This window comes from Pieris brassicae, chromosome 5 (assembly GCF_905147105.1).
Source record: "Pieris brassicae chromosome 5, ilPieBrab1.1, whole genome shotgun sequence".
NCBI classification, from domain to species: domain Eukaryota; kingdom Metazoa; phylum Arthropoda; class Insecta; order Lepidoptera; family Pieridae; genus Pieris; species Pieris brassicae.
The window spans coordinates 19,020,401-19,044,540 of record NC_059669.1 but is presented as its reverse complement, the minus strand read 5'-3'; the positions used below and the strand labels follow the sequence as shown (position 1 = coordinate 19,044,540).

Below are 24,140 nucleotides of genomic sequence, written 5' to 3'. Positions count from 1 at the left end.
CACTGTCAGTTGTCACTATGTGTTTTTCTGATAAATATTACTTATTCGTAGATTTTTGTTTTCCTATTCAACTATCCTAGATAAAAGGGATTATTTTATGTATATTCTAGTACTAAACGCCAATGTAAAACTAAAAGATACTAGCGCCTCTTTATTTACTTATTTATTGATATTGTGCTCGTTTTTTGTGAAAACTGAATAATGACCGAGACGCGTCGTATACAGCTCCATTTGGGCAAATGTATAGAAGATTTGGATAAATTGTACAATGTACCCGACTTAAAATCGAAGAGAGCAACCTTGTGAGTATCTTCAAATATCTTGAATACTTGATTTTTTATTTGTGTGGCGACATTGCTTGACAATGTATTTTCCCTTCTCTAGGTTATGCAAGACAGCTCAAAAACTCTTTGAAAGTGCTGAAGAAGCTCGTGCAAAAGGTGATGAGGAGTACTCCTATGTGTACTATATGAAATACCTTCGGGTAATTGCATTTATCAGTAAAGACAAAGAGTATCTGAAAGATAAAAATTACTTTAATAATATGCTTGGGCCTAAGAATCCAAACAAAGCTATTGATGCGGCTGAGAAATTGAAAATAAGTCTGATTGAGAGGTAACTTTAACAATTCTTTACTTACCTACTATTACTGATTCTTTTATTATCAGAAATAAGAAATTCTGTCTAAGGGTAGAAAATGTTGTCTGAAAATTTAAAACTGATATTATAATATATAATGTGGTTTTTATCTAATCAAAACTGGTTTAACTTTTTATTAAAATCTAAAATTTGGCTAAATAACTTGTTAACTTTATTTGAATAAATTAAAATATATTGCTTGAGTTTTCTGTCAATATCATATTATTTTAGATATGCTAAAGAGCAAAAAGCTAAACGATTAATGGATATACAAGAAAATGAGTTAATCAAACAGAAAATTGATGAAAACCGTAAAAAGGCTATGGACACGATTGCTGCTGAACCACCACCTCCAACTGGGCTACCAGGTCTGTATTAGAGTATTTTATAATATATAATGTTTTAATTTAAGAAGTACAATAAAACTATTTGGTTCAGCCAAAGAAGGACTAATTTCCAAATGAGAAGTGGCCTTATTTCAGACCTGCGTGTAATTTTATTATTAGTGTTGTTACTCTAATAATAAAATTACACAATGTATGTTTATATTATTATTGGTCATGTTAAATGCATTTTAATGAAATTGATTTACTTTTAGGAACAGCAAGGTGTTTAGAAATAAATATCATTAATGCTTTATTCATGACATGCACCACTAGAATTAAAATATTTGGTTTATTTTGATGAACATAAACATGATTAAGACTTGTTTTAATCAACATATCTTGCCTCAGGTCCTGATGAAGTTACAATCAAAAGTGATCAACTGTATACTATATTAAAAAATGGCAAACTCAAAGTAATGATATTAGATGCTAGACCTGGTAAAGATTATATTAACTCACACATCAACCATCCTGCTTGTATCAGTGTGCCAGAAGAATGTATATCACCCGGGTAACTATATATTTTTAAACTTTTAACAATATTAATATATTTTTTGTTCCAATGAATTAATGTAAACATATATTGTATTTTAGATAAGTAAATGATTTTTGTGATATAAGAATGAGTTGTTTTATGTTTCTTAACACAAATGTAATATATTTTTCAGGCAATCAGCAAATGTTTTAGAACAGAATTTACCATCTGCATCTCGTCCCGTTTGGGCCGAGCGGGCCAGCTCTGAGCTGATAGTGATGCTGGACTGGAGTAGCACTACAGTCATTCCAGGAAAACCGCTGCACCTACTCAAGACAATCTTACTCAAGGTAAAATACTCTATGTTTGATTGAATTTTAGCTTTATTTTGTTTATGTACAGTTATCCTCTAGCACTAGTACTCTGTCTTAACATCATTTGTTTACAGCTTTTATTAGAATTAGAATTAGATTCTATTTAGTAGATTTAGAATTATAATATTGTTACATTAATTTTCAATAAGGATTTGACTCTGCAGCATGTAATAAATCATGTAATGTTTAAATTAATTTAAATTTATAACATCAACATAATGTGTATTGTGTGTGTGTATGTTTACCTAGTTGTAGTTGACCTATAGTAATTACCAAACATAAAATGTATACAATTTAAAATAACAAATTCAATATCATTCTAGTGGGACATCAAAGTTCAATACTCCCGACAACCAGTTGCACTATGGGGTGGTTATGAAGACTGGCTACTAAAGTATCCGGCCTTCACCACTAATCCACAGGCTATACCACCCTCACAGGATATCATGTTGGATGATATGCTTGGTGAGATCCCTACATTTAACATTTGACTATGATCATAAAGTAGAATTTTGTACTTTGATTTAAACCATAAAGCTGATGTTTATATGTTAGCTAACCTGGTGTGTTAGATAGTCTGAACCTAACATATGTGCAATTTATTATGGTATTTTACAATTATTATTGATCCCACTTCGACAGATAACACATCAAAATTACGTTATGACAATCGAGGTATATCTATTTTTTATTTGACTACACATATCTTAAATCTTTAAATGTATGATTTTAGGTGAAATAGACTACCCAAATTGGTCAGATTTGAACCCCACCCCTGCTGTTAGCCGACCCATATCATCTGAACCAGTCATAGATCGCGCTAGCAAGGTAATCTTTATTAATAGTTATTCAAGTCAAATGTTGCATCTCAAATTTAATAAAACAGCTTTGTTTTATAAAAATCAGATATTGGGATGAAAAGTGCTATCTTTTCTTTTTATCAAATATAATATTTATATAAATATATATATTTCCCTAAGGGAGCGTTCAAGTATTACGTAACGAATTTTGGGGGTGGGGTCCTCTTTTAAAACGTTACGATGCAGGGCGGGGATTGAATTATGCGTTATTGTTAATATTACTTTCCAGTACTTTTCACCACATAATGGTAAGTTTTAGGTATAAAGAGTCACTGGGGTTGGTCACGAAACGTTTTACTATTCGCGTTTCATGGGGGGGGGGGGGGGGTTTAAGAATCTCTAAAAATTGCGTGACGTAATACTTAAACGCTCCCTAACATATGATGAAAATATTTATTAAAACAAAAATCTTGGTGATTTAATAAATCGACAGAGAGTTTATTGCCTTCTTATTCCTTATTCTTAAATGTCATTTTTATTTTAAGTTATGTACTGTCATCCCTTTCCGCCAATGACAAATTATTTCGTTTAAAACGGTGCTATTGGACTGATTTATTTTTTAAATAGAGAAGGATATTTTTATTCTATATATATACATGTCGAATTAGATCGTTATTAGAATTTCTTAAAATTACTTGACATTCCATGACATGGACGTATGGCGTATTTCTTAAAAAAAACCAGCTAAAGTTTCATTAAATACAATAATTTTATCTGTTAATATTAATTGTTATCGTTTTGGTTACTGATTTGGTTCCGTTATTTTACTTAAATTACTAAAACAATGTTTGGTCAGTAGCTGTCAATTTTTGGAGTGTATGTAATCTGTGCTGCCAAAAAAGGTACAACCAGTAAAGGTGCCTCTAAGAGCTTGAATTTTGAATTGAATTGTTATTCACGATTGGACTAATAGCTCATCTAATATTAAGTGATACACCTACTGAAGAATCCGTATAATTTTACTGTAAAGTATGGGTTCAGAAATGCCTGGCATATAAACCGATAAAATCAATCAACAATGGTTTTCAAAAGCTTGTAATTATAATAAAAACGGATGCTTATTAATTCTTTTTAGTTTTTCTTTAAAACCTATTTTGTGATATGATATTACTTTGAATTGGAGTAAAATTTAAAATGTCTTTATTTATTTCGGCGTATTTTATTAGGCGCGATAAATGCTTTAAAAAATCCTTTTTATAATAGTTATTAATAACTTTTATTGATTGCCTTCCTAAGATTATTGAATAATTAAAATAGTAAATTAGTTTATATAAGCAAGGGTATATATCTATGTGGTGGAAGGATAATGCCCGAAGGCCCTAATAGCTAAGGTTAAGTTGCATATCTAAAGATATAAAGAGCGGCTGGAATAACTTCGTTACCGCGTTTCAGAGTATGACGTCACGGCGGTGATTTGTAAGCACCAATTGTAGGTGTCGCTACATATATGTGTATAATGTCTAAATTGAACATATTTGCTGCTGAAACAAAAAAAATAACCTCTTTTGAAATAGAATATTAACATTTTTAGTCAGCTGCAGTAGAACTATATGCAGAGCGCTCTCGTAACATGCAACATATACTGGAACAGCAGGAACTTATCGCTGATACTTCGCTTACTCTTGAGATGCAAAGGATTGAGGCTGAACAGGTATTTGTTGAAAAAAAATATTTTTTTTACCGGATTGAAGCTATGTATAATTATTGTCACGGTGACACGGTGAGGTATTTGTTATATAAAAATACTTATAATGCACAGATCGACAAATAACCCATTTGATTTATTTTTTACCCGAAACAATTATTTATATTAACTACGTAACCGTATTAGTCGCTTCTGTCAATACAAAATATAGAAAATTATGACAAAATATAATAGCAACGAATCTGCGCAATTCGAAAAAACAAATTTTCCTTCTAAAGCGTATTTTTTTCAGGACTGGGAAAAAATACGTCAACAAGGGGAAACAGAACACCGGGATGAGTTGCGAGCCATGTACCAGCTTCGGGAACAAGAAATTATCTCACAGCTTATGCAGCTCGAAAACAAGCAGTTTGATATGGTATATATTTCTGAATTGTGTCTTTCTCTATCGAATTGTGTGAAAGCTGTAATAAAAAGAGATATATGAGTAGCTTCTAAAGCGGTCTAATTAAAGTGTATAGTCTTGGTTTACCATGTATTGCGTATTTAATTACTATTTGGTATTTGATTTGCGCCATCTATGCATAGTAATAGGTAACAAAATCATAACGTTATTCATTTTCAATTATTGTAAATACGCAAGGTATTATTTAGTTCTACTAATTACTAGAATCTGTATACAGAGATCTCGATAATATTTGGTCTTGACTAGTAAGATTTTGAAAGAAAACACTTTACCTTTTACTTTACTTTACCAGATTAAAGCTATGTATTATTATAAACTTATAATTATTTTACATAATTTTAAATTTTTTCGTCGTTTCGCGTGCTTACTGTGTGCGTGGTCACGGTGACTAAAGACAAAAGGTGTTGATTGTCAAAAAGTATCAGAACTGTAGCGAAAGTTATATCATCTGTATTTATTTCCGCGGAGTTGGTATCGACTAAAAGTTGACGGGTTTTTGCAGAAATGACTCACGATGTCCTCTATTTTCGCGGATTCTTTGTAAGATTTTTCCCTTCACAACAGCAAATAGAAAAATTTGAATTGAAAATGAACAACCATTGTGGAATGGAAACTAAACTGAGAAAAAAATGTATTAAAATTGTATAAACATAAGCTTTTACAGGACCAAATACCATTTGTTATTGTAACTTCAGTTTTGATCTCAGGAACAAGAGAACCAGTCTCTGCGTGAGAAGCTGGAAGATTATCAGAGAAGGGAAAGAGAAGAGGCAGCCAAACTCGCTGAGAGCATCGCCCGGTCACACCTAGCGCCATCTGCTGATAATGAAGGTGAATACGGGAGATCAGCCCAAAAACCATGGCATCTATAAGTAGTCAATTAATATAAAATACAATTAACAATTAATTTATTCACAATTTTTCTTATGTATGTATATTTATCAGATGCCAAACGTTGGCAAGCTTTTGTAAATATTATAAAACGATTTCGTCCAGGCCAACAAGTAAATTATAGTTAAATTTTTCTATATACCTTAACTGATGTCTGTCATTATCATGTATGGTATGTTTGACCACTTACAATATTTAATAATATCCTAAATTAAAATATTTTAACATTGACGTAATATCATACGTTGTACGTAGTATCATACCTTAACTTGTTACTACTATACTTAAAGCCAAATCTATAAAGGTCCGAATAATGCACAAAGCGGCCATAATTGGAATAAGAAAAGCAACAACAATGTCTTTTTGAATTTCGAATTGTAATAGTAATAATAACGTGACGTTCGAAATTTAAATATATCGCGTTATAAAATAAATATTCACGATTATTTAAAAAAATTTAGCTGTAGCAACAGCACGTGAGCGGGAAGCTGCGGCTCGCGATGTGGAAGCAAAGCGTGCTCGTATCGCGGCTGTGACCGCACAGAGAGTGTCACTTGACAGGCAAAGGGAAGCGCTTGAAACCGAGCGGAAGCGGAAACTGGCTGAGGCTAGGGAGAAACAGAAACCTAATTATAAGGTAGGGTAATTTTAAAATTATTAAATTTAAAATTAAAAAAAATTAAAAATAGATGATTTACTCTCAAATATCTATAGAATAGCTTCATAACAAAATTAATATTAATAATCTAGGAAGAAGATACTGAATCGTACGGCTCCAGTACTGAGAGTGCAAATGCAGCCCTGAATCGATCGCAATCTTCGCCGAACATCGCAAAAGTAATAAATTATTTTTTATCATAATTTAACTTATTTAAATATCCCTTTCAAGCCTTAATACCACAAATTGTGACAAAAACCAATATTGTATGTTTATCAAAGGCAATGTTAATTTATTTTGATTTAACCTAATGATATAGGTATCATCTGATGAAGAGGAACCAGTGGTGCCAAGCTTTGACCGAAGTACAAAACCAGCCAAAGTGGCGCCATCTAGTGAACTACGACAAAGGGACTTTCAACCGGTTTGGGCAGATGTCGTGAGTATTTACGTAAAATATATAGCTTTAATGTGTTCTCGCGACTTTTATTATATTTACTACAAGCTACGAATAACAATATCTTTACAAAAACCTATATTACTTAATATGTATGTATAATTTACGGGTTTAAATCAAATTTTTACAAGTTTCATTATTTTTAATAAGACGAACTTATAATCGGTATAATCCTTATTAATTACAGATTAAACATTTATCTATGTCTAAACGAAATGTCACAAGATACCGTTTTATTTTAAACCACAGATTACCATAGATATTTTACTATATATAATTTTACTTGTCCAACTTTGATGGGCACTGACATTTACACACCTGGGAAATACTTTATGACTTTTCGACGATATTTGGACTTTTAATAAAATTTCTGTGATATTGTTGTTCGTAGAATTTAGTATTGAAAATGATTTATAATGTTACCTGTATATTTTTAATTAATTTTGCGCACGTATTGTAAGTTAAAGCTTTATTAAATTGATCAATGTGTTGTTGATATCATGGTTCTGCATATAAAAAGGATTTACCTACCGAAAATGACATTATAAATGTCACGTGTATGTCAACTGTCAGGTCTGTCGAATATTTCTCAAATGTAATCTTATTAATCTTCACGTGTATTGCAAAGCGGCTTACTCGACATGTCACGCCTTCATTACGATTATTTAATTACAATCGTCAAGTATAAGTTGGGATGTGCTAAGAAAAGGAAGTAATTTTTACAAATTGAAAATAGCAAATTTTGCTATTTGTTCTTAATGTTTTTATTAATACACAATATTTAGAAACTTATACACAACCATTGTGTTAAAAATCTAAAAAAAATATTGTATATTTATTAGTTCAGAGAATAATACTAAAATAATAAAATATTACACTCAAATGTACCACTGTGGTTTGACAGAGAGAGATAGATAGAGACTCATCTGATGATACGTAACACAGTCCATGGGCATTCACACTGCCAGAAGGCTCGCAAGTGCAGGGACTTCTTTTATCTCTTAAGTCGAATGCATTCGAAAATTTGCAGTTGTTAAATTTTATTCATAATTCTGTAAAACAGTAAATGTTAAAATATCTTTTTCCTTCTTGCAGAGTGAATTGCGTTTGCCTCTATTTAAAAAAAACCTAATACAGTCATCATATGAAATATATATTTAGTCAATTGTATTCGAGGAATTATAAATCATGGTAATAAAATCGCTATTTTGGCGCTAAATAATTATTTCCCATCGATATAGTTAGTACTGTTAGAATTGTAATATAAGCACAAGTTATTGGATTATGTATCACGTTTAAAGGGCACATGCTTATTTGATTGAGCACATTTGTTGCCTCGGGAAAAATTTAGACTACCCACGCGTTAACTTATGACATCAACTACCTTCTCGAACTTTTATAGACATTTCTGTAATAAAAGTTATATCCTTTCGTGCTCTATGACAGATGGTCACTATCTTGAGCTGTCAAAAATGACAAACTTCATTAAAGAAGTTTTGACAGATCTGAAGACGATTTAGATTATTTTAAAATTATCATGAAATATGAAAAAATGTTTTTAAATGTGTGTTGGATAGGTGGATTCAATTCATAATAAATTGTTTCTACAAAATGTCCGATTCCGAAGACGTTTTTAATGTATTTAATTTATTATTTGATACGAGCTAAATATTGATTAAATCTCAATTAAATTCACACACGATGCGACTCGCAGCAAACATGTCGCAAAACACGTGACACTAATGAAATTAATAAATCAACAAACCTTTATTGGATTAAATGATTTTCGGCCATTTCCGCAATTTGATGTTCAAATGCGACTTATTGACAAAAAAAACATACCTATATGAAAAATCTTTCGTCTAGTTGGGGCAATAAATGATTTTATATTGTGTCAAACTCTGTACTTTATGGGCCACGCACTTGCGAACCCATTGAGTTGTCTTTGGGCGGTTGGTGATACCGCATACATATGGTGAGCCAGGTGTTACTAATATCCTTTCCATCCTTTGCTCTTCGTAGATTATAGAAAAGATTGCTCTACCTTTTCTCATTTGCTCTATGCAAAAATATATATGTATTAAAAATTATCGAATTATGAAAGAGTATCGCCGGGAACTCTATTAATCATTGTTTTATCAGATAAATTCATACGTTATTACACCTAAAAAAGCCGTATCAAAATTCTATAGGCCAATGACGTGGATCAGCAAGTCTGAAAGTAGGAACAATATGACCACTTGATCACGTATAGTCTGTCGAGTCAGTGCGTGCCTTTGTACTGCCCAAGACAATGTTTACAGAGATAAATATTTAATATTTCAATTTTATGTAACTGCCGCATAGAATACCTTAATTATTAATAACCTTAATATGTAAGGTTTTTATGTGTTCTGCATTGGCATTTAAGTCTATATTATAATATATTTATGGCAATTTAAAAGATTGTCGAATGTTTATGGTCCATTCTTCGTCTATATTTTAAAAATTTAAATTTGAATTTGGAACCATTGAAGCCTATTTTTATAACGTATATTATATTTTTGTGTGCTCGGAATACACGAAAACTACAGCTCATCTATACTATTATGACGAGGTACAGTTTTTGGAGGTTGTTTGGGAGAGATTTGGGTTAATCTCCGCGTCTACCGTTTACCAATAGAAGGCCACATTGCTTGTGATTGTCATACAATAGATATTGAGCCGCAAAAATTAAATATTTTTCGTGTAAATCGGAGAAAATACTATCGAATGACATTATTTCTTACGTTGCTGCCTTAGAAATATATGATTGAGTTCTAGAGAAAAGTTTGGTACAAAAGATCAGCAACAGCATGTATGTCTAAAATAATTTTCCGCCGCGATGTATGTTAAACTATAAAACTACTTCACGTAATTTATTGCGGTTTCCTAATATATAGATCCATTTAAAAAGAAGGTTCAGGTTCAGTTTTTCAAAGGTTAAAGGTCCCGCGCACGTAGGGGCAGATCGCGATAATCTATAAAAAAAATTGCGTCCTAGTGTATTATTCTGACATACATACAGACATTTCATCTCATGAAATTCAAGAGGACAAAGTTATTGTTAAAATTTGTAGCATTTGTATCAGGGTTTTTTCCATAAACATGGATAGTCCATTTATTAGCCTTAGAAGTAAATTCTTCACCATGGACGTACCTTGCTCGCGAAGTATAGCAGGACTAGGATACATCTGCCTCTTTTCATCACGATTTGTCAGAAAGAGACAAAGCTACTTTAGCAAGAATAGTTCTGCAATAACTTTTACGATAAATATAAAAAAATGGCTTATTTAAATGCCCCAGCCATTGTGATGGATAGCCTAGGCAACATTTATACCTAGATTTAGATAAGAAATTTTGCACCTTGACCTTTTGCGTCCATGATGGCTTTAATAGGACTATTAATAGCTTTACACCGGATACTACAAACACAGTTTACAAACACACAGTAACGAAAACTTATAGCTTAAATTTTAAAGCGATTGGGTTCGATTGTCGGAGCAAGTGTTGGGTTGGAAAGCGAATAACTTAAAGATACCTGTTATACAGATAGAGCTTGAAGCACATTTTACGCAGGTTTTGTCCGGTATCTTTTTAGATATAGTTTCCTGTTTTAATCCAGAAAAACATAACATTATTAAAGTGAAACCTCTTTATCGGTGTTTTAGAAAAATGTATCGTCACATTTTTCCGTTACGCGCCGTCTTTTTCTTGTCCCTACCAGGGTTGATTCGAAGGGTACTACTCCAGCGGAGTAGGTATAGCATGTCGTTTAACAATGATAGTAATAATTATATTACAATTAATGAAATTCTGTAATAATCTCAATAGTAATAAAGTAAAATGAAATAATTGTATTATTTGTATTCATGTCTATGATGATATAAGCCTTTCGTTAAACTTTAACTTTATTTAAGCAATTTCTATAAAGTTGCATATATTAGATCATTTTTTCGAAAAATAAGGTCATAAAGAAGTTTCACTTACATATGCACACTAGTTCACGCACACATTTTTTTTTAAATATTTATTTATTTGAAATTGACAAAATTTTGTTGTAATCATATTAATGGTTTTCTAATCATATATATTACATATTACTTACACTGTACATTAGGAAGGTTTAGGATGATTTTTCTTAACGTATTATTTATCGCTATAATATTGTCTGGTATTAAAACTAGAAAATTCGTACACTACAGTTGCGTGCAAGCTGGTATTAAGTGCGGGTTTTTTTATTAGAGCATTTTCTTTTGAAGGAAAAGCGCGAATTGATGCATACGCTATCATCAAACTGACCACTGACACGAACTATTAGTCCTTATGATTCTAGATATTTCTAATAATCTTTTCGGTAGAGTCAAGGTTGGATAGATTAAAAAATGTGTGTATTCCTAAGATTTGGGAACTCTTATAAAAAATACCTGCCTCAGGGTTGCGAGCTCATAGCAAAGTTAATAGTAAATTCCATAACAATATTTTTTTTAAACATGTCTGATCAACTTCAAGCAAAAGTTGTGCTTATAATATGCTACTAAAAACTTTGTCCATTGATCATTTATGGTACTTAAAATTTTTGAATTTGGAATGTCAATATGAAAAGGCTCCTTATACAGTAGTAAGAATTTTTAATCTGTTTTTAATTATTCATGTTGTTAGCGTTGACTAACAAAAGTACACGGGTAAAATATATAAGCTGTTGTTTACTTTACGGGTGCGTCTATGAGTATGTAAACACGAAGGCGAATACTGTTTCTAGTCTTATGAGTGGGGTGACCATTTTTGGGTGTTATTTAGGAATAAATTTGGGGTGATATCTAACTTAAAGCCTAATCCTTTAGGTTAATATGCATTAAATATACGGAAATGAGAACAAGCAATACTTATTAAAGTTGCGCTCTTATCCTAAATGAGTGTGTATTGGTTTCGTCAAATTAGTTTCTTTTATACAATTATTTCTTTATCATCCAACTTTAGTTTAGTTTTGACATTAAATATTCAGTAACGAGAATTAGCGCCAAATAGATGTACTGTCTTGAGCGTTTTACAATAGTTGCCAATGCGAGACCTGCTCACATAAATCAAAGACAATATTTTGTTTTCACCTATAACATGGTAACACCACTCACCCTTGTCCACCCCTAGAGGCGAATCATCCCCAGTCCAGTCACAACTATGCTAACGACACAACGTCTAACGACAAATAATAACAACAACCAACGTGTACGAAGAAAAATAAATTTTTGGCCACTCAAAATTCTGTGAAAGATACTTAAAATAAAAAAAAACATTTCAGTCTGTGCTAGATACGTTATCTGTGCAATAGTGAAAATAATTACTCAAATTTTTATTTGCAATAAATAAATTATAGTCTGTATGTGAATTGTGTGCAAAACATTACTGGCTGTTTGAAATTAAAATAGTTAAAAAGTATAGCATTTTTTTTAAATAAATGTTTGTAAGTGTAGTTGCGACAATATTCATGCTGTATTTAATAGTTCTTCTCGTGCTAATATTTCCGTTATCAAAATATAGAACCGTTTATTGAATTTTCAATAGCAACATGTAAGTACTAATGTTTATCCATAAATAATATTTAATATATTTCTCATTAAAGTAATTAAATAAGTACCGCCTGCAAACTTAATATTCCTATATTGTAACGATGAAATTATCAAAGCAGCTATGAATGCGGATGGAGACAGTTAGCATGGTGTTCAAAGTGAAGGTCAGACTCAAGGTCACACATGGCATCATATGGCTTTTCAAACGTGTAAGTAAAATAGCCGATACTTAGTTTTTTTTTGTTGACCCTACGTATTAACAATAATATATAGACGGTAGTAAAACGTAACTTTTTACAAATTTAAGTTTATAAAGTAATGTAGGATAGATTACTTCGATTTCTTGTTTTCTTTATGTACGGAACTCTTCACAAAATTGTCAAAGAAATATTTTAAGATTTTAACTAAATTTAAATTTCGTGTACCCTCGACATATCCAAAGCATCCCGTCAACACCTTTGTTCCGTATAGAAAAACGATATCCATATTGAGCATTCTAGGTCTAGCGTGACAACAAGCTAGGTCTGGATATCCATCTCACATGACTCGCATTTTTTTATAATATCTGAATGGCTTTGACTATAAGCCAGCTTGTCACATTGAAACTTCTATTTGTTTTCTTAATGTTAGAAAGCTTTGGTAAATAAAAATAATATATTCTATGTAATAGACCTTACATAAGCATTATGCTTTAACCCTCGCAGTATATAGGTAGAAGCTATAACGAAACTACACGTAAATCAGTTTACGAAAGGTTAAGGTCGAGCTGAACGACGTGTAATCTCACATAAGGCCTTTCCTATGTGTTCGCTATAAACATAATAATGTTTTCAATTACCATGATAGGCGACACCCACATACCCTGTCACTTTTGGTGCGGGTATGCGTAAATTCACGTAAAAAGTAGTAAGATTAGTCAAGGGTAGCAAGGGACAAAAAAAAACTTGATTTGTGATGAAGTTATCGCAAGCCACAATCGTCTTGACTACTGTCAAACCCGTCATATTGTGATAACAATGATGATACTAAGTTATCCCTAATGGGAAAGGCAAATAACTTTAGTCCTGTCATATTTTGAACATGGTTTGACAGTTGCCCAGATTAGATTTGAGTTTAATTCCATTTTCAAATTTTGATCTCGTTACAAGAATCGTTATTTTTGTTATGAAGTTTGACAGTCCCTCAACAGTGTTATTACATACGTATCGGAGTATTAGACTAATTGTCTCCCAAAATTCAATAAGCAAACGGAAGGATGTCCGAATTATCGAAAGTTTAGAATTATAACCTACAAATGTGCGCAAAATTACATATGAATAAAGTTATTTTATGTTTAATTGTCACTACAATGATTTATTTATTTATTAAAATAAGAGAGACGGTACTAGAAGATGAATATAAAATCGCTAGTTACGGGCACATAGTAATTTGTCCGTAACTAACTCTTTTATAAGATTTACAATAACACGTAAAACTAAAAATACAGAATAACGAAAAAATATAGGTTACAACAAGTACAGGATAGGCATAAAATTATACTATTTGGCGTATAGTAATTTTATATATCACTATGTATTTTGACATCAATTTATTTCATAGGGTCGAGGTCTGACTGGCCTGAAGAACCTGGGTAACACCTGTTATATGAATTCCATTATTCAATGCCTCAATAATACCGCCATTTTGGTCACCTACTTCTGCAATGGACAGTACCTAGAACACGTTAATAGGTGAGACAATTTTTTTTTTAATAAATATGTTTTTAAATGTACTTTTGCAGTTTTACGTAAAGTGCCTACTTCTCTCTTCACAAGTCTCTTTTCACTACAGCGTAAACATAATGTGATAGAAAACACAAAAGAGTTTCTTCATTAAAAGGGTAATGTTTGTAATGTTTGTTCTGAATAATGTAACTGGATTTAATATGAGTATTACTAATCCAAAAATCAATCCACAAAAATATATAAATCATTGGTGCTATAACCTTTTTTTTAGGCGTGGCCTTTAGATTTATGTATCTATTTTATGATCATTTGTCAATCTAATAGGCAAGTAGGTGATCAGTCTCCTGTGCCTGACCTTCACTAACGTAGGTATAAAATAAATACAAGTTTACAATCATCATTAACCCTCTCTCTAACACTAAATAAATAAAAAAAATAATCAGTGGTGCTACAACCTTTTTAGTTCTGGGCCTCAGATTTCTGTATGTTTCATGATCATTTGTGTTATAGGTAAGTAGGTGATCAGCCTCCTTTGTCTGACACACGCCATCGACTTTTATTGTCTAAGGCAAGCCGGTTTACTCACGATGTGTCTTTTCTTCACCGTTCGAGCGAATGTTAAATGCGCAAATAGAAAAAAAGTCACAGCAGTCACGTCACAGCCGGGGATCGAACCTACGACCTCAAGGTTGATAGTCGCGCGCTAAAGTCACTAGGCCAACACTGCTTAGTCCTGCACAAAAAATATTATATTGTTATTGTTAAAATACATTGGTCTACTATTAGTTGGCTCTTGGTTCAATGTGAAGTCTAGTAGACATGAGGCAACGTAGTTCGCGTTGTATTAAAACCTACATTTAAATCCGTGGCAAGTTCACCTCGTAAACTATGTAATGACTTGCAATATGTTACAGAATAGTTATAATATAATTAAAATTATTACAGATCACACAGCACTCGCGGTGCGATAGCGGAAGAGTTGGCTGCGGTCGTGCGAGGTTTATGGTCCGGACAATATAGGTTTATCGCTACTAAAGATCTAAGGGTAAGACTTGTATATATATAGACATTCTTCGTCTCATTTCGTAATATGGATTTATAATAAAAATTAAGAAAGGTGGCAAGGCCTGGGCCCCATTTCTGTATCTGTTTCATGACCATTTTCCAGAACTACGCCGTTCACTTTTTGAGTCTAAGGCAAGCACGTTTCCTCACGATGTGTTCCTACACTGTTCAAGCGAATGTTAAAGACAAACATAGAAAGTCCATTAATGCACAGCGGGGGATCGAAGTCACTAGGCCAACACTGCTTGCTAAAGCTTTCCTTTGAAAGATACGTATAGTAAGATCCCGCAGCTTTACTCCCGACAAAACGTAGGTCCCGCAATAATCCCACATAATAACGGATCCGAATGATCGTTTATCCTATTTAGACTAAGGTTAAAAAAATTGCGTGCATGCGATTGAAAATGACAGCCCAAACCGAGGACCCAGTCTAGCAGGAGACGCCCTTGTGCTAGTCGAGCCCATTACCGCCAAAGATACTCTTTAACAGCCCGAGCTGAACTATCAAGGCTCTCGAGGCCTTGAGGATTAAATCCGTTTATAAAGTTAATTTAAATGTATGTAAGTAAAGAGATTTTCATTATTAAAATGTATTTTTTTAGAACGAAGTAGGAAAACACCAACGTACATTCCGTGGAAGCGAACAGCAGGACTCGCACGAGTTTCTCACCATCCTCATGGACTGGTTACACTTAGACCTCCAGTTCTCAATTAAACCACCACTAAAGGTAAGTTTGTGTACCTATAAAAAGTTCCGTATCTAGCGGCAAGCTTACAATCTTCAGAAGCTATTTTAATCATTTGTGTCGAAAATGTTTACGTTTTTTTATATTCATGAGCTAATGTGTCTAACAACAACGTATCGGTGTTATGTGCTGAGATTACTGATGTATGTTTTTTTTTCTTATTTCTGAATCACATTTTTGTTATTAACACAAATAAAATAAAGTTGAATAGTGAAGGATGAGCCAAAAATGTGTGCTATGCGAAAACAATATATTTTTGCTGCGAAACCCGAATAACCCCTAAAATAAATTTATGTTTTTATGTCGAATAAGCTTACACAAGCTAAGCAATGAATGGAGAAACAAATGATTATATTCATTATTTTAAAAGAATTTCACCAAAACCAATTATAACTGCTAAACTACAAAAAATCTCAGAACATACATGAGGTTTATTGGGGTTCCTCTAAGGTGCTCTATTTGTAGACTACCGCTTGACAATCTTTGGGACAGCCTGTAGATATTATTTTTATTATTGAAACGTTCATACGCACCGACCGAAATATTTTTATCACATTAATTGTATATAGAGAAATTGAGAAACACATTCTTCAATATTAAAAGAAATTTCCAATTCATAGGAAAACTTGGGCGCATCAGAACGCGCCTGGCACGAATACACGAAATCCAAGGAAAGTCTTGTGCTACGACTATTCTATGGGCAGATTAAATCAACAGTCCGCTGCTGCGTATGCGCAACGCATAGTGCTACGTACGACTCATTCTCCAATCTGTCACTAGAGTTACCGCCGCATGCTTCACGGTGTACGCTTAGTGTAAGTTTGAGATTATTTTAAAGCTGATACACCATGTATAATATTGATGTGTATACGAATAAATATTTTTGTATATAACAGTTATATATTCATAAATAATTGTCCAAAACACTAGTGAGTAGTCTACTCGATTACGTAAGACACTGTTTTATGTTAGACTATAACTGTTAACTAACTTAATTAGGCTATAACAGATTACAGAATAATTAAGTTTAGTGTAAGTTGAAAATCGTTCGTCTTGGTAAATACATTTCACGTTTGAAAGGCCGGAAACTTGCGAGCCCTCTGCCAGTGTCAGTCTACGGCAGCGTCATCACTTAACATCAGTCTGTTACATAAGAAAAAATATGGGTTACAGTTAAAACTATTTTTACGCATTATTAGTATATACGCCCGCTATTGACATAATAATTTTGTTTTTTTTATATATATTACAGGATTGCCTAAAACTCTACTTAAACGGCGAAACGATACCCGGCTGGAATTGTCCGAATTGTAAGGATAAACGGGACGCCGTAAAAAAACTAGATATATCCCGGTTGCCTCCGGTCTTAGTCATACATTTCAAGAGGTTCTACCTTGACCCCAAGGAGTATTGCAACGCGTTTAGGAAGAGGCAGACATACATAGACTTTCCACTAGAAAACTTGGATATGCGGCAATTTTCTTTGAATTGCCCTGGCAACCCTGTTTATAATTTATACGCTGTGTCGAATCATTACGGCTCTATGGAAGGTGGACACTATACTGCATATTGCAAGAGCAGTGTTTATGGAAAGTAAGTTAACAATTTCCTAATCTGCGATTTCAGTACTTTTAACGTATGAATCAATCTAAGAAAAAAAAGCTCTTCATTTTCAATCCATCATCTATTATAAGTATACGTAATTGTTTTTTTTTATTTACGTCATTTAAACAATTGTTAACTTTAACTTGCAATATCATCAGTCTTGAAGTGAAAATATAAGTGACGAAATGTTTAGTTTTACTCTGATTTACGAGACTTCACAATGTATTTTGACACATGAGAGTAGGAGTGTAACGTCCGAATCACATCCTAAGTCCACGGTGACCACTGGCAACATTAGTCCATCATCATCATAATCATAATATCTTATCAATATAGAGTCCCAACGAAATATTACATATATAATTATTTTACAAATAAAATAAATAAGTTGAGGTTATAAATCAAAATCAGGCACAACGAATTAATGAGTTTAGAATAGTAATATAAATAGTCTTATACGACTATTGTTTCATTAGATGTAACACTAAGACTACTAAAAATTTACCGCAGTATAATTGTAAAAATACTCCCCAGTGAAAGGAATATCAACGTTATCAATTTTGTCACAACCATATTTCTGACATGGATAAAGTTTTATTATCATTAGATACGGGAGTCATAGTCAAACGTCAATCAAACTTGAAAGCTGTTAAACGTTTGCATTTGTTTTGACATATTTGACAGCGCTCAAGAGATTGTGACATGAGATACGAATTCAAATATGGAACCGTTTCTGAATCTCATCCTTATATAGACATAACTGGACATTTCGTGGTCTTTTTAACGATTTTGGTCCGCGTAAGATTTGCTAAAGTGTGATGTTTTTTCAGATGGTACAAATACGACGATCATCTTGTGACTGAGATATCGCCAAGTGAAGTCAAGTCTAGCGCCGCCTACATTCTCTTCTATACGTCTTGCGAACGATAGTGATGTGTATTAATGATTTATGTGTTATCGCCCTAACGTATGTGTACTTATGCATTCGCATGTGTAGTAAAAAGATTTAGTTTTATTACGTTTAAAAAATTTGTAGATAATTTTCAACTCAACAAAAATGGCAATATCAGTATTAGCAAGATTGTTTCATTATTACTTTGAACGTAATAGCGCCCTTGTTTCATAATAAATATCAATCTTGCTTTAACTGTCATCGTAACTTTGGGTATTTTTTTAACACTGAATGACCTGCAACGTCGATTGGATAAAGGATGAATTTCCGGCCTTTTAATATGTGTATGGCGCTTAAGATTTAACGTAATAATGATTCGATGTCACATTTTTGACACTTTGCAACTGTTTGAATACGGAATAAATCTCCTAGATTTATTAACAAAATACAAATTTGTATGCAACGTTTTACACAACACACCCATTGGTAAATTTATCAATTCAAGTAAAAAAAACAATCGTAAAATCCTTGTTAGGAAATTTCTAGACCAACATTTAAAGTTTCTGAACTCTTGAATTCTTCGTTTAATCACTGTAACGTAACCACAAACATTTTAACATCGCCGTAACGAAAATAACATCTTGACACCTGGTTATTAAATCAACGTATTCATTACAATCCTTAAAAGTACAAACTGTAAATATTTTTTATTTAAAACCGTTTTAGATGGCCGAGTCAGTCCTTGGTTGATGATGTAGAAAGAATTCTACCGAAATACTTTGAAGACCGTCTCAGCTACGAACTTTTAAGTTTCGTCTAGTATTCCCATGACAATGACATGCTGTTTTCCATACATTACTACATCGTTCTATTTATATTGTTTGTTATAATGGTACCATATAGACCAACTCACAGTAAAAACTTGTTATTTTGCACCATATTTAGACCAGTTACGTTGTCTTTGGCCTGCCTTACTGAAATAAATACTTCACCTTGCTTTGTTAGTCACGTGACCGCTGACCGACGACGTTTATTTATTTATATTTAAATTGCTTATTTTAATTGCATGGTACAAAATAGCAAGATAGTTCTAGTTTTTATTCACCGCTAAGCGGCCTTGAAAGGCCTACATATGTCATGTCCTGTCATCTGTCATCTTTTACTGATTTTTGTGTAATTGACTACGAATATTGCCAGTGGACGTTGATTCAATGAATGATTGACAGAAAATTTTGGTTCCGAAGAAGAAGAGATTGACGTAGAGGAAAGTACAATTTTTATTTTCTTTACCATTATTTTAAAAGGCGTCTTCCTACCAGCCAAGTTATTTGAAAATTATGAAATATATTTGAATTGTATAAATTACTTACGGAAATGAAGGGTTTGGGCAAAATGGTTAAAATATTGATTTTATTTTTATTACATAAAATGAGAAATTATATAGTTTGATAGTAAACTATTTATACATTTAACAGTCTAAATAACATCAAAACAGACGCAAAAATGTCACCTGAAACCTTAGAATTTTGCTCTAAACGTGTTTTGTAAATATCGCTGTATAATGCTAAATCTCACTAAAGATGTAAAAATATTTATTTTGGATATTTGAATGGTTTATGGAAAGACTGAATGGTAAAATATGTCATTAGTAAATGTTTTAATTATTTGTCTTTAACAGCTTCCTTAGAATAATACATTTTGTTTACTATATGGTTATTCATGTCTTGTATACTGGACATATGTAACATCTACATGGCTATAAAAAGGTATATTAATATCAAAACTGAAATTCACCTCGCATGAGTCTAGCGGTGAACGAAATATAGAAAATTTTAATATAAGCTCCAAATTCCGTATAGTCTACAAGTTCCATCCATTCAGCGAAAACTATCCTCTTTTGACACTAGTCGATTAAATATTACGTGAAACTATAAAATCTAAAATTCCTTATTTTAATTGTTTAACTAGTTTAATTTCTTACGTAATATTTTTAACACATACAAAGACTAAACAGTTTTCGCCAATGCTATGAATGTCGACCTTGCTTGGGCCTTAAACGTATGTATATACCGCATCTTGTTTTCTACTTTTTCCCAGTAACACTCACCGTTAGACTTTCCCAGCGAACTACATGTATTATTTACTATATGGATTAAAGAATGTAGTGTGTAAAGTTTGTCGTATATCTGCATTATATAATACAAATTATGTCGTGTTACATTGTTAGGAATAACTAAAAGTAATGGACGCTGCTTTCTGACAAATTTATTAACGAAATTGGCTACGACACATAATTTAATAAAAATTTGTAACATTAATGTTCAAGAAAAGAAAATAATTTAATATGTAATTCTTTCATGCAAGTTTTGTATTCCTTTATCGCGCCGATTTGTGTCCTAGTAGTAGTGTAGTAGGGGGACTTATTGTTTTTGACTAATCCCAATTGTATATAAACATTACTAAATACATAAAGTGTATACTTAAGGCAGAATTTATTAAATTCTTTGTTAATATATTATCGTTTTTTATTATGACTTCGCCCTTTGTTTTTACCATTTAGTTTTTTGGTTTTCGATGGTAAGTGCAGCTATGTTGATGTATCAACTAATAATAAAATTAGCAGTGACAGTTAGTATTAATATTCGTTATTCAGCACTATGCAAAATGTATACTAAATACACACACCTTTAGAACCATAAAAGTATGATACTTCAAATTTTTTTTGTAAAATAATCCATATTCTAATTTCTCTAGTCACAATTTCGTCTTGAAAGCTGTCAAATATGTCAAACTTCATGTTCAGAAAAAGTGGTTTGACAAATTTTGAGACTAGATTTGTTGAAGGATGTTCTAGTATAGGCAGTAAGCTTGCACAAAAACAAACATAACCAAACGCATAGATTAATTATGATACCTGTATTGTCTATTCTGATACCAAACGTTTAAAATTCGAAAACATAGGCAAACATCATTAAGTTAACAATCATTTGTGTTTTCAGTTTAATTAACAATGTCCAAACTACAGTGGCAAATCGCCCAAGAAACCCAACTTTTAGCAGAAGAGAGATGGATTATAAAAGCTCTACAATTAGTTAAAAAGGAAAGAAACTCTCTTCAGGTAGCTTATTAAATGCGTAAGAACAAAGATAGAAAACTTACTTTATGTTAAATTACTGTTTATTTACATTCCAGATTGAAAGATTGAGTTTAGAAAGTATAAAAATGCAGCGAACTCAAGGGTCACAAAAGGTTAACAAATCCACCACAAATGAGCCTTCCGCATCATTAATTGACATAATGAAGAATTTTAAAAAATCAAACAGTGAGGATATGATTGTATATGAGGAAAATATGACAACTGCTTGTAATGAAGAAGAACTTAATTTAACTTGTTCAAATTCAGTATTTGGTAAGACTTAATTTGCTCCTTTGTTAGCCAGACCAATAATTAAGGGTGTTAGGGATGTATGTCAGAAGCCTCAATTTCAGGTTTCATTCAGCCATACCTTAGTATTAAAATTAAATTAATTCAAATAAACTTCTACAGTTAGTCTATAAATTATAAGGTTAGATATTCTAATCACAATTTTATCTGTTCTTTCAGGGCACATGTCTGAAGAAGAGGATATAGAAGAAGAGGAAGACCTTGATTTCTTGATAGAAAATATGAATTCAATAATAAATACTGAACCAGACAAAGCTGATGAAACATTACTGGGATGAATGATCTTTAACCATGAATTTAGAAATATTCATACTAAAGTGCTAAGGCAGGAAGAAGTATAAACAGCATGCATTATTAACCTAAAGAATTGATTGCAATATAGGTGGTATATAATGTGAAATTAGAATAAAGAAATAAAACATCAAGTTCAAATATTAAAACACATTTTATTTTATTATAATATTTAATCTACAGCAACCTTAACTCTATTACAATTTCATTTAAATGTCTCTTATTTTAATTATTATAAAAATCGAATAAAATTAATAACAAATATAGAAATTATTATCACACAATTTATAAAAATTTAGCAGTAAATAACGGAAAGAAGAAAAGACATCTAGAAATATTTAACAGAAAAACATTAAAGTCAATTAATAAATTGAAAGTATTTAAATACATAAAAAAACCTATTCTATTTTTATATATGTCAGGGTCATTTATGTAAAAAAGTTACCTACGTTAGATACACTTATCTTAATATAATAGGTACATTAATTCCGCAAACAATTCACTTCAATTATACAGTAGCATTAACAATCTTAATATATCAATAATTCAAAATCCTTGGATGTAAACTATCAAAGCAAACATGTGAAACTAAGCAGGTGTGAAACTAGAAAGAATCTTTTTACCTAAAGTATCAGAAGTGATCTGCAATATGAGCATACCTAATTGAGTAGTAGCACCACTATGCTGAAGAACAAACTTTATTGCTCTATGGTAATCATCAAAACCTAGACCAGCTAGGTAGTCATAGACTATTTCATAGAGTTCAGGCAGTTTCCCCTTTATCTCTTGCCAGATTTCTCTCATGGTGACTGCTGTAAAACAAAAGAATTTTTTAAAAGTGTTAACTGATAACTGAACTATCTAGAAAGTCAAAGTTAAGACTTAAAATTAAGACTATAATTTTGCAAGTATTATAAAGCTGAACGGTTTGGTTGAACGCACTCATGACAGGGAACGACCAAGTTTACGGAATTAATGTGCGGCACAGCAAGTTTGTTCTATAAAAATGAAAATTGTAGTCTTAAGCAGCAGTACGCAAATTGGAACGGTTTTGTATGTACTTAATTTTTCATGTTAAGTACATATAAAATAATTGTGTATTAATCTATAAAAGTAAAAACTTTTAAGGTTTTAATTTTACCACATACCAACAACTCCAAGTCCGCACACACCACCGACGGCACCCCCAACAACAGCACCTGTCTTCCCTCCATAATATTTTCCAATTAACGCTCCAGCGACTGACAGACCAGTGGTCACCAGCACAGCGTTCTTTACTCTTCTATCGCTCATCACCACGCGAAAATTAAACTTATCTGTGATCGACAGAATAAGATCTTCGATCATACTCGGATTAAACGGTAACTCAGGACCACTCGAATAAACATCTAGATCCGTTTCATACTCTGAATCTGAAGACTCAAAGTCAGACATTATTCTTTTGTTTGAAAGTAGTGGATTAAGGAGAGGTAGCTAATGTGCCTTGCTGAATTCAAGTCACCGAATGAAGCACTAAAAGGTTAAATTAGTTCCAGAAATTTATTACTACCTTTATTTCTCGAAAATATATTCAAAATTAAAAGGCCTACCCTCATTTTATAACGGTTTCTCTCATATGCTTTATTATATTTTGTAAAAAGAGTTGTAAGGTTTCAGACGTCGACTCATTGTCGCGTGTCAAATTATTTTCGTAGGAGCCTGGATTAGAGAAAGAGAATTGAGACCAAAAGAATCTCAAATATGTTAGATTAAAATTAATATTACACCTAAATTTACTGATTATTTACAGCGCATAATATGTCACGATAATCCATGCACTATTGCTCAGGTAATTGCTGCGGGATAATTATACTAATTTTGACTTTCCTGAGATTTAAATCGCTCTATTATTACATCAGTCCTCTAATAACGTCGTATTATTCTAGAATCAAAAACG

General features: G+C 32.2%; 3 protein-coding genes across 6 annotated transcripts; 2 read left to right on the top strand and 1 right to left on the bottom strand.

Moving 5' to 3' along the window:
• Nucleotides 1–25: 25 nt before the first annotated feature.
• Nucleotides 26–20,983, top strand: LOC123709580 (ubiquitin carboxyl-terminal hydrolase 8). 4 transcript variants are annotated; one of them, XM_045660999.1, is made up of 20 exons: nucleotides 26–302; nucleotides 385–615; nucleotides 871–1,007; nucleotides 1,374–1,536; nucleotides 1,694–1,850; nucleotides 2,198–2,339; nucleotides 2,608–2,702; nucleotides 4,266–4,385; nucleotides 4,672–4,797; nucleotides 5,553–5,676; nucleotides 6,198–6,373; nucleotides 6,487–6,573; nucleotides 6,714–6,833; nucleotides 14,036–14,166; nucleotides 15,106–15,205; nucleotides 15,828–15,953; nucleotides 16,592–16,786; nucleotides 17,224–17,564; nucleotides 18,407–18,543; nucleotides 19,195–20,983. In XM_045660999.1, exons 1-19 carry the CDS (start codon nucleotides 202–204, stop codon nucleotides 18,504–18,506), a joined length of 2,772 nt encoding a protein of 923 aa, XP_045516955.1. In that variant the 5' UTR covers nucleotides 26–201; the 3' UTR covers nucleotides 18,507–18,543; nucleotides 19,195–20,983. The 4 variants fall into 4 exon arrangements, with proteins under 4 accessions (XP_045516955.1, XP_045516954.1, XP_045516956.1 ...); XM_045660998.1 differs by having other exon boundaries at nucleotides 18,407–20,983; XM_045661000.1 differs by lacking the exon at nucleotides 6,487–6,573 and having other exon boundaries at nucleotides 18,407–20,983.
• Nucleotides 20,984–21,322: 339 nt separating this feature from the next.
• Nucleotides 21,323–22,347, top strand: LOC123709889. Its single transcript, XM_045661481.1, has 3 exons — nucleotides 21,323–21,586; nucleotides 21,661–21,877; nucleotides 22,073–22,347. The coding sequence occupies exons 1-3, from the start codon at nucleotides 21,479–21,481 to the stop codon at nucleotides 22,189–22,191; spliced, it is 444 nt and encodes a 147-aa protein (XP_045517437.1). The 5' UTR covers nucleotides 21,323–21,478; the 3' UTR covers nucleotides 22,192–22,347.
• A 262-nt stretch (nucleotides 22,348–22,609) lies between these two features.
• On the bottom strand, nucleotides 22,610–23,725 carry LOC123710039. The gene is made up of 2 exons (XM_045661708.1): nucleotides 23,353–23,725; nucleotides 22,610–23,016 (listed from the first exon to the last, which is right to left on the bottom strand). Exons 1-2 carry the CDS (start codon nucleotides 23,636–23,638, stop codon nucleotides 22,793–22,795), a joined length of 510 nt encoding a protein of 169 aa, XP_045517664.1. The 5' UTR covers nucleotides 23,639–23,725; the 3' UTR covers nucleotides 22,610–22,792.
• Between the last annotated feature and the right edge of the window lie 415 nt (nucleotides 23,726–24,140).

Excerpts from the sequence above, each read along its gene's own strand:
- LOC123709889 (XM_045661481.1), top strand. The coding sequence starts at position 21,479 with ATGTCCAAACTACAGTGGCAAATCGCCCAAGAAACCCAACTTTTAGCA. Across the intron at positions 21,587-21,660 it reads AGGAAAGAAACTCTCTTCAG|ATTGAAAGATTGAGTTTAGA; the intron begins GTAGCTTATTAA and ends TTTACATTCCAG. Across the intron at positions 21,878-22,072 it reads TTGTTCAAATTCAGTATTTG|GGCACATGTCTGAAGAAGAG; the intron begins GTAAGACTTAAT and ends CTGTTCTTTCAG.
- LOC123709580 (XM_045660999.1), top strand. The coding sequence starts at position 202 with ATGACCGAGACGCGTCGTATACAGCTCCATTTGGGCAAATGTATAGAA. Across the intron at positions 6,574-6,713 it reads CTTCGCCGAACATCGCAAAA|GTATCATCTGATGAAGAGGA; the intron begins GTAATAAATTAT and ends CTAATGATATAG. Across the intron at positions 15,206-15,827 it reads TCGCTACTAAAGATCTAAGG|AACGAAGTAGGAAAACACCA; the intron begins GTAAGACTTGTA and ends GTATTTTTTTAG.
- LOC123710039 (XM_045661708.1), bottom strand. The coding sequence starts at position 23,638 with ATGTCTGACTTTGAGTCTTCAGATTCAGAGTATGAAACGGATCTAGAT. Across the intron at positions 23,017-23,352 it reads GTGCGGACTTGGAGTTGTTG|CAGTCACCATGAGAGAAATC; the intron begins GTATGTGGTAAA and ends TTTGTTTTACAG.